At 41.2% G+C, this 10,274-nt stretch overlaps 1 protein-coding gene across 1 annotated transcript; it reads right to left on the minus strand.

Moving 5' to 3' along the window:
• Positions 1 to 2,603: 2,603 nt before the first annotated feature.
• Positions 2,604 to 6,764, minus strand: camlg (calcium modulating ligand). The gene is made up of 4 exons (XM_076274560.1): positions 6,161 to 6,764; positions 5,200 to 5,654; positions 3,900 to 3,965; positions 2,604 to 3,709 (listed from the first exon to the last, which is right to left on the minus strand). Exons 1-4 carry the CDS (start codon positions 6,327 to 6,329, stop codon positions 3,509 to 3,511), a joined length of 891 nt encoding a protein of 296 aa, XP_076130675.1. The 5' UTR covers positions 6,330 to 6,764; the 3' UTR covers positions 2,604 to 3,508.
• Between the last annotated feature and the right edge of the window lie 3,510 nt (positions 6,765 to 10,274).

Consider the following 10,274-nt stretch of genomic DNA (forward strand, 5'->3'; position numbering starts at 1 on the left):
TGGGGATTTTTTTTGCCTCACAAACCTGGCTCTTAGCCTCACAGCCTTACTGATTTTATGATAGTGTGTTGCAAGTGCACGTCTTGTCAGAGAGACAAGAATCCTTCAGGTTGCCACTCTGAGGCAGATTGTTACAAAATCATCTCTATGGTGGTGAAACGTCTGTGATGTTTTCTATTTGCAAGGAGCTGCTGCACTCCTGTTTATTTCCTGGTTGATGACAACTAGAGAACAAAGGAAACTTCTGGAATTCGGTTTTGGTTGCCCTGTATACCTGTTGAAAAGTAACTTGGTATCCGGGTTTTACTCTGTAGATCTGTAGTATATTTAAATGGAAAGGTAACAAACCAGCGGACATATCCACAACCCACCCCAAGCTATCCTCAGGAACTATGAGATTTACTACCAATGGGTAACCGTCAAAAACAATATTATCGATGTTTGCTATTAATTAAATGATAATTGCGCTTTTAAAAAGTCCAATTTGTGAAATAGTGCAGATCTCTTGTGTCCTAAAAGTTAAGTTGAGCTGTGTTTGTGACGTGGTTTTTTGCACCGTTATAAGGGTAATCAGAGTGAGTTTTGACCACTTCAGTCTTGTGTTGTGACATGCAGTAGTAGTTTGTTTTATTCTTTGTTGAATGAAACATGTTTGCTTTGAAGTTGTTTTAAAATGACAAAACGTTAACCAAAAAAACAACTTTATTAAAAACTCTTTGGGTCTTTAGACTCAAACAAAATGTAAGTCTTAATGACAAAATGTGTTTGTTTCCTGAAATAAAGCCAAACTATTGGTTATGTGAACATTTTTTGTTTATCGACTCATTTTGTGTTATTGACTCGCATGTTTCATATATCACACATAAACTAAAAAAAGGATTGCACCTGTTCTGTAACTGGTAAGAGCCTGTGGTTTGTTAATGCCAGTGCTGCTGAACTGAACAAACCTGAAACTAAAGCAGTCTTGATCCTTTCACAAGCCCACTGTTTCAGGTTCTGCTCTCACACCTTGTTTAAGTAGTAATGTTTATTGAAGTAGACGGGGAACATTTTCACATTACACATTCTGTATTGTATGCGCTTGTACATTATTTTACAATACCTCCATGGTCTACAGAGGATACCAACTCAGAAGGTATCAGTAATCACTGGGCTGCTACATGTAAGTCTGCAACATTTTCTGCTGAGATGTCTGTTTTCTGTTTTGCATATCTGTTTTTCACTTGAAGGAAACAACATGCATAAACCTTGTGTATTCTCCACTTCCCCACCATATTGTTTACACATTTAGACCAATTTACCTTTTCTGTAACAGAGAATTACATCTCTTTTCTAGCATATTCTGCAATTATGAGATCTTTATGGAGAGATATTAAACAATGATGCTCAAGGAGAGCCCAAAGTGAATGTCAGAAGAACTTGTCACCAGTGAGCCGCAGCTCAAGGTTTTACACCTGGGATCTCAAACCCACCTGAAGTTCACCTACAAAAAAACAGTATCAACATAAGAGTGACATGACACTGTCATGACACACGAACCCTAATCCTAACCCTAACTTGTTATGACAAAAACCGAATGTCACTTAATAACATAAGCATTATGCCATAAATGTTTATGACACGTTCATGACAGTGTCCTGCCACTCTTATGTCGAAACTGTCAAGTAAAGTGTAACCAAAAACCTACCAACTTTGCCCATATAAGGACATTTGGTATCTTGAGATTTTTCCTATGGGAAAATAACCTGGGGATTTTGAAATGCAGCTGTTTTGCTCTACACTTTTGTCCTTCTAGTGGATACTGTGATCTCCTTATGTGGGCAAAGATGGCAGCTTTGGTTCCTTTTTGTAGGTGAACGTCAGAGGTCTATTCCCCTCTGTGAAGTCAGCATACTGAGCCATCACAATCCAGCTTTGCTTACATGTATTACATTTTTTGTTTTGTTCATTATTGCCATGCATGATCTACTGCTCCCCAGAGGTTGTAGTGCATATGCTTTTCATTACAAGCCATTCATAAACTTGCCTCATCTAACTTATCCTTCTGGAAAATGCTCACAAATGTCTTATACATTTCACCCTAAATAATAATCAGCAATGATTATGAACATAAGCATTTTCAGACAACTCCTTTGCATTCAGTTATGTTTTCTTCACAGAAACTCCTATTTCCTCCATATTTATGTTGCCTTTCTCTTTGTTGTTACAAGTTTAATAAATACATTTACTCCCTTTCTGTCACAAGCAGAGATTTTATGGAACCAGTTGTAAAGTAGACGCCTCAATTGTCTTAGTTCTTTCTACATTACCGAGGTAGCTGATGAGCAACAAGGGCCCTGCATGCAGTCTCTGCCTCTCTCCCTTAAACCTATACTGCACTCTACAGACTTTAAAACAGTAGATCTACATGGCACATTGCTGCCACCACATATAGAGGCACTGGCAACACTGGGTTCTGTACAAAAAACTGTAACCTCGGTCTATGTTATGCGGGCAATGTTTTATCATAGGAATGAACTATCAAAGATAATAGCAAGTTTAAAAACAACTTTCAGTGACAATTGCTTTTAAGCATATTGATGCCATGACGGAAGTAATTTTGTAATTTTGGGATTTATTTGCAGAACATACCAGCAGCAATATTAATCATTTTGCACTAATTCCATATTGATGTTAAATACAATACATAAGTTATGGCATACATACACCTTATCAAAACAATCAAGAAAAAAACACAAGTATGCTGTACTCGCAGACGCGAAATTAAATAATTTAATTTAGGTCATGACTGAATTAGACACTGACAGAGCATGCGATTGGTTGAGTATGCCTGAGGAGGGATTAGACAGACAGTCATACAGTACAATCAGGGACAGTCCAAATCCCCATGGCCTGCTCAGCACAAATACATTAGCAATCCATCGACACGAGAGTTCTGTTAGAGAAAGGTCACGCCGCCCTGAAGTGAAAGGATCCAATGTATTCGACTGAATACTTGAGATGGTCGTTGCACATTCAGTAGGCACTCAAGTACCAGACAATGTCATAGAAAATATAACGTAAGCCACATCCAACAAGAACTTGATATATGGGCAGAGGACATGAGAGGGGGCAGGGGACAAAGCATTGATCACATTGAAACACATCAAACAACCTGAAAATAATATGGTTGAGGCCTAGTGCACAACTTTGAGCTATGTGTTTTATGTGTAATTCTCCTTAACAGAAAATTCTAAGAGTTTAGCATCAGTCGGGACAGTGATATTTTGTGGTCCCATCTCCAGTAACAGCAGTCCACTGAAAAGACAGGTAACACTGGAAAGAAGGGGCAGGGCAGAGCAGGGTAGGGGACACCCAGGGCTGGCCTCAACCAATAGCACTGGCCCCACACACACACACACACACGCCCAAGATCCCTCAGGCATTACAGGCATTACTGACCACCCACCCACACACAGGTAGACAGACACACACTCACACACACAGATAGACAGACACACACACAGGCCTAAGATTCCACAGGCATCTCTGAACCAAACAGGAGCAGGAGCTCATGGCTGAGGATGAAGGTGAAGAAGTAGACGCAGAGGTCAGCGAACACGTCTCCCATCTTCCTGTACGTGTCCATGGAGCGATTGATGACCTCAGCCGGGATACCGGACAGCAGGAGGGCAGCCGTCAGCACGGTGGTCTTGGCCTTCTTCTCCACCTGCAGGAGTTGTGGCGGCAAACAGTTAATACACATCAAACACTTCAAAAGAAACGTTTGACCGGTGTCAAATATTGGCTACGTTACATCAATGAATCATGAAGCTTTTGTTGGAGTATTCTAATTTCTTTAACATTCCATGCTTTGTTTGAGTGTTTAAAACTTCTAACTAATTACTGAATGTTCTCACCTTTGGAAAATATTTGTGCAACCCCATGTATGCCAGCTCCAGAGTGAGGAATGGTGCAAATATGGACTGAAAATGAGAGTTCAAAGCGGTCATGAGACACAACACAATTACCATCACAGTATAAAAACCAGCCCAGCTTATAGAATTCTGATTGGTTCTACCTAGCTCGAGTTGCTGCCGCCAACAGCTAGAGCTGCCATGTTCATGCCTCCAGAGTGTAGCACTAATTTGTTTGTCAGAACAAATCCGATATTATACAAACAGTGGCAAATTCTATTTTCGGCAAATCCGATAAGATACCACTGAAAAAGGAACAAACATGCTCAACATGCAAAGCATGCATTTCAGCATCAAGGTTCCACAAAAATAATTGGTCCAAGGTGTAGAACACTGATTTGCTCCACGACACAATAGCAACAGAAACATGGAACCTACCTGCAGGTTTGAGGTACAAGGGTTTGAAATTGCATGCTGCCACAAGTGCATAAAGCACTGTGCCTGCAGACTACTAGGGAGTGGGGAGTTATTCTGAATGGCATTTTTAACTGGTCCATGTAGGACATGTCATTTTTGTAATAAAGACATCTTAAAGATGATCTAAGCGATGCTGGGTAACGTCACTTCTGTTGTCTTTCAAACAAAACAGAGAGCAAGCTCGCTACTTCCTCCCCCTCCCTCCAGTTTTCTCTCTATTTTCTATCTGACTTTTCATCTTGGATCGAAGAGCACCCAGAACAAAATGATAGAAAAACTAGTCTGAGGATTGAGCATGCCATTGACCTCACATATAAACTTTTATGGAGATAAGTTTCCTCAAGTGGGCCTAACATGGAGAAACATATAATTTCCATTATCTTCTAGTAAATCCACTGAATTTCTAGTGGATTGCAACAACGGCTTCAGAACAGTTGTTTGCAATTTATTATCTGAACCCTTTAAACCAAAACATTTACTGGATCACAGTGGTCCTAGGCAGAAAAGATTTTGTAGATACGGTAGGCAAAATGTCTGGACTACAGCAGGGTTGCAACAGTCCAGACACAGGGGTCAGTGCAGTTTCATTTATGACTCCACCTGCTAGTGCCACATACTCCAAATACCTCTAGTCAAATGTGTTTTTTTTATATATTTATAATAAAAGTATCACTCTAAAGTACTTCTGTGTTAATCTGACCTGCATTTACTTGCAATCTGGCACATTGCTGATGAACCAGATTATATGTGTGTGCATTAAGCTCAAAGGTAAATTGTTCAATGACAATAACACTCACAGTAAACAAACATGCACAGTAACACTCACCAAGTATTTGCATGCAAAGACTCTGACAAACACTGCCAGGAGAACACTCCCAACAAGACGAAAGAGCCGGAAGGAGTCCAGCTCCTCTGTGTCTGAGCTGCTCTCCTGGGCAGCTTTCTCACTAGCCAGTTGACCCTTGAGCTTCATGGCATCGTCAAAGCGAGACAGATACTTCTGAAAACCCTTGTGAGGGGATCCACGGGGATGGTCGTCCGCAGCCAGCTCTCCCCGCGGCCGCTGTCTGACGACTCCGACCAGGTCGTCGTCCAGTAGTGCGCCGCTGCTCAGATCATCGCTCGTATCGGGAAGGGGAGAGCCTCTTCGCTCCGGGGTGTCGTTGGGGTCAGACACAAACGGGGAGAGTCTTTTAGTGGTGACAAGAGGGGAGGTCCAGGAGGACTGGCTTCCGTCCAGGTCCAGGTGGAACCGTGGCTCTACCACTCGCTTGGGTGATTCTAAAACGGAAAAAGGGGGAGCTGAACACTTCCAGAATATGTTTATATAAAATGTATCACATTCCTTACGAATTAAGCAGCTTTATTTATGACCACAGAGATTGGTACATACTAATGATACGTCATTGTCTGACTTTTGTTTAAATAATTGCCTGATAAAAAGGGATTATAGAGAATGCCAGTTATGTCAGTTTTGGCCAGGCTATGACACATCGTCATACCTTCATTTACAGTTGGGTCGCCTCATATATTGGGAAATGACTATTATTTTTGTCTGAATAAATATTGAGTAGATGCTTGTAAACATGGGAAGGGCTCTACGTTAGTTACATAGTTGACTCGATCTAAAATCCTCGAGATGCCCAAAGCTATGAGCTAATGTTGGCTAATGCTTATGACAAGGAATAGCATGCACAGCTAGCAACCACAAAAAGGTTGGGCCGCTCGATGCACAACTGTCTCTATAATCACACACAAAGCTTAAATTCAGAAGGGCTTCAACTTACGACTGGTTTCTCCGTCTTTGTTAGTATATCCCACTATCCTATTTAGCCTCTCTTCGGGATTCTTTAGCAGTTTTCGTCTGCGAATTTCAGCTCTCCTTTGTGCAGCAGACATACTCACGTTACTTTTTTCCTCTGAATTGGAAGCACTGTTTTCCTCAGTAGAGTCCATTCCTACTCAGCGTTTTTAATATTACTTTAACGTTGCTTTGTTTAGAGAAGATAAGGTCTATTTTTTAGCCTAGCTATGATCGAGCAGTATTGTGCACATTCACAGTAAAATCCTAGATCGCTGTATGAAATGGGCGCGTGTTGATGACCTCATGAAAATATCCCCCACCCCTCTTGTTCAGAAAGTGAAATTCTCCTACTACTGTTAATATAATTATCATTAATGGACGGATAAATGGATACATGGAATTCATCTGGGTGGCGTATTTTTTCCTCAGACAAAATAATACGTCATAAAATAATGTTTAGCGTGGTGGTCCATGTCGACGTTCAGGGCTGTCTGCGCAGTCCGCCAGGACAACGATATGAACCCCACCTGATAGAGCCTGGCTTGGAAATTTGACATCTATCTATTTGCTCAACCCAGGGGCGTAGTCACCATAGACATTGGGGGGGACGTGACCAAAATGTCGCCCCCCCCCCAATATTCGGACATAGAAAAATAAATAAAGAAAAAAACGCTATAGGCTACAGGAAACCAACAAGTCCCACCATCTGAAATGCAATCAAACGTAAATAACGCACAAATTAGTGAACTATTGAGGGTTTCAGAGAGTAGCCTACACTGTGAGTGGTTTGTCCTGGTGGTTTTGCGTTTTTCGTTAGAGGCGTGTGCTATCAAAAGCTTCCTGCACCCAGTGCTGGTTGTGAGTTGGCTGTGAACAATATCGCAAAATATTAGGCCTGTCAAACTCGATTCCTTTTAAGGATCCGGGTTATTCTGAGTCACTCACTAAACTGATCCGGGTTGAATGAGTCACTTGAGTCACTTGAGTCAGTATTGCTAAATCGCAAAGAAATTCAGTCCTACGTTCAAGCAGTGCAGTGGGGTGCTTCATTTCGTTAAGTGCCTTCTCATGTTGGATGTGGATCCTCCATGATTTGAAACCAGGTTTTTGCAGTACTTGCATTTAGCCTTTAGAGTTTTGCTCTTCTGGTCAAAGTGCATCCACACATTGTTCATCTTTTTGGTGCTCATGTTCAGAAACGTTGATCTTATTGACAGAGAGGGTAGCCTATTATAATAATTAATTATTTGTTGTTGTTTTGTTAACAATAGAAAAGTTTGCCTAGGTCTAATGCTACTCTGCTACACAATGTTTATTACCACTACTATATACTAATAGTAGGCTACTAGGAATCTATTCTAATAAGTATTATAGGCTGCTAATACTAGGCAACTAATATTATTATTAATCATAGCTATACTGTTAGGTAGCCTAATATAATATAATATAATATAATATAAAATAGCCTAATATAATAGCATCAAAACCTCCACCCACTCACGGGAAAGAAAGCAGACTTGAGCCAGACTGTTTATTTATTGTCTTAACCTAGCCTAAGCATTTGACTTTCAATGTAGACATAGAAACAGGAACGTAGAAATGCCCTGCAGTGAATAAATTATTATTATTGTTATTATTATTAGTATTACTACTACTACTACTATTATTCTCATTAGGCCTATTATTATTATCACCTTGACACGAGTAGAAATTAGGCTACTCGCTCCTCTAAAGATCCACTCATGACAACGTAGCCGGCTGATTCGTAACCGGCCCGCCCCGCTGATCCGACTGACTCAGGTAGGCTAGCCTACTCAAGCAACTCCATACAGAGCTTGCAATGTTTCGGACTGTCTTCGCGACCTAATTGCATTTTAAAGTAGGCTATGCGTGCAGAACATATGTTATTTCAGAAGTGAAAGCATGGCTTTTGTTGTGGATTTGTTTTTCACCTTGACGAGGAGTTACTCGCTGCTTTAAAGATCCACTCACGACAACGTAGCCGGCTGATTCGGCTGACTCGCACTCATAAAAACATAACGTAACCGGCCCGCCCCGCTGATCCGACTGACTCAGGTAGGCTAGCCTACTCAAGCAACTCCATACAGAGCTTGCAATGTTTCGGACTGTCTTTGCGACATAAGTAGGCTATGCGTGCAGAACATATGTTTTTTTCAGAAGTGAAAGCATGGCTTTTGTTGTGGATTTGTTTTTTACCTTGACAAGGAGTTACTCGCTGCTCTAAAGATCCACACATGACAACGTAGCCGGCTGATTCGGCTGACTCGCACTCATAACAACGTAACCGGCCTGCCAGGCTGATTCAACTGACCCGGGTAGATACTCAAGCAGCTCCATGAGCGTGCAGTTCGGACTGTCTGCACGACCTAATTGCATTTTAATATGCTACATCTATACACCAAATCTAATTATGTCTAGGCTACATGCAGAACATTGAATGTTATTTCAGAAGTGAAAGAAATGGCTTTTGTTGTGGAATTGCTTTTCACCTCGAGGAGGAGCTACTCGCTCTCGCAGATCCACTCATGACAACATAGCCGGCTGATTCGACTGACTCGTACTCAACGTAGCCTAACCGGCTGGCTGATCCGACTAACCCGGATTGCTACTCAGCCGCTCCAATCTGAGTCCCATGGTCTGTGAGTCTGCAATGTTTCCGGCTCTGCGGGAAGTTAACCAGTTATCTCGGACTGCCTGCTCACTCAGTCGCTTGAGTTGATTTGTGGAGTTGTGGTTGCCTACGAAATTGTTACATTTTTGGCAGTTACGATGGCTAGGGCTAGGAGGCTAGTTAATGTTGCAAGAGGTTTGTGTGTGGCGCTGTTTATCGTTTTAGATTGAATTGTAGTAGGACTCAACTGATCCGAGTTAATGATACTAGAGACTCGCGACTCATGGGTTAATTTAAAGATATGGGTGAAAGATCCGAGTGAATCACAACTCAAACAGGCTTACAAAATATACTGGTACAATTCTCACAAAACTTGTTGGAAAGGTGTAGCACTGTCTAAGGAAACCCCATTCATTTTTGAAGCTGATCAGACTCAAAGGGAACTTTGAAGCATTTTCCATATTGTAGCCTATTTTCTCGCAATGATAGCGAAAGTGAAACTTAGTGTCCTTTTATTTGAATTTGTGCGTGCCTGTGTCATTCATTTCTTTCACATGTCTTACAACATAAATAATGCATTCATATGCTAGTAGTAATGTCAGAAATGAACCGGTTTATAAGCCTCTTAGAAATGGTTGTTGCATCTTGCATGTTACATTTAGATGCGCACTCAATCGCGCATCCATGCAGGCAAAACATAGCACTCAAATGTGGCTACGGCACAAAAGTTTTACAATAGCGGTGATAGCCTACAGTTAATGTGAATCGCGGACAATAACCAAAGAAAGGAATTTCCACCTCCATTCACCAAATAAAGGTTGTGTTTCTACATGTTAACACAAAACGTAATTTCTGTCAGAAACCAGCCTATAATGCATAGGTTAACTTGAGGTGAGTCAGACAGAAGAGGGACCTGTCTTAGCCTATCTTGAATCCCATCCCTTTCAAACTACCTTAAAATTGTGCGATTAGCCACCAGAATAATAAAATCAAAATACAAAATATGATTGGGACATAGGTCCAAACCTATGAGTAAGCATTCAGTGCATAGATATATAGTTCTATATACAGTCTATGATTCAGTGTAATAGAGGTTATCAAAGATACTCTAGTTTGTATTTTCTTTTAAAATATATATTTAGGAGACAAATGGAGTCATACCACAGGTCTATGTCCAGGGATGGATTATTGAATGAATAATACTGGGCCCAAGAGCTCAGGGGGCCCTGAAGCCTAAGACTGTGTGAAGTTGCTTCTCCGCCCTTCTCTTCTATTTCCACAAAACTCACAAGTCGTCATAATATAAAGGGTCATTTTTTTTTTAATCTTCCGGGGGAGTATGCCCCCGGGCCCCCCTATCTTAACTGGGGAGGGTTTTTTACATCTATGCCCAGGGGTTCATAATCCATCCGTGCCTATGTCCGTCAAAAGTTTGGTAGGCCTATATCCTAATTGACTTAACTAA

This window comes from Alosa pseudoharengus, unplaced genomic scaffold, assembly GCF_046254945.1.
Source record: "Alosa pseudoharengus isolate Yale_2024_CS ecotype anadromous, Long Island Sound unplaced genomic scaffold, YU_APseudo_1.1 YU_APseudo_1.1_scf_8, whole genome shotgun sequence".
NCBI lineage: Eukaryota > Metazoa > Chordata > Actinopteri > Clupeiformes > Clupeidae > Alosa > Alosa pseudoharengus.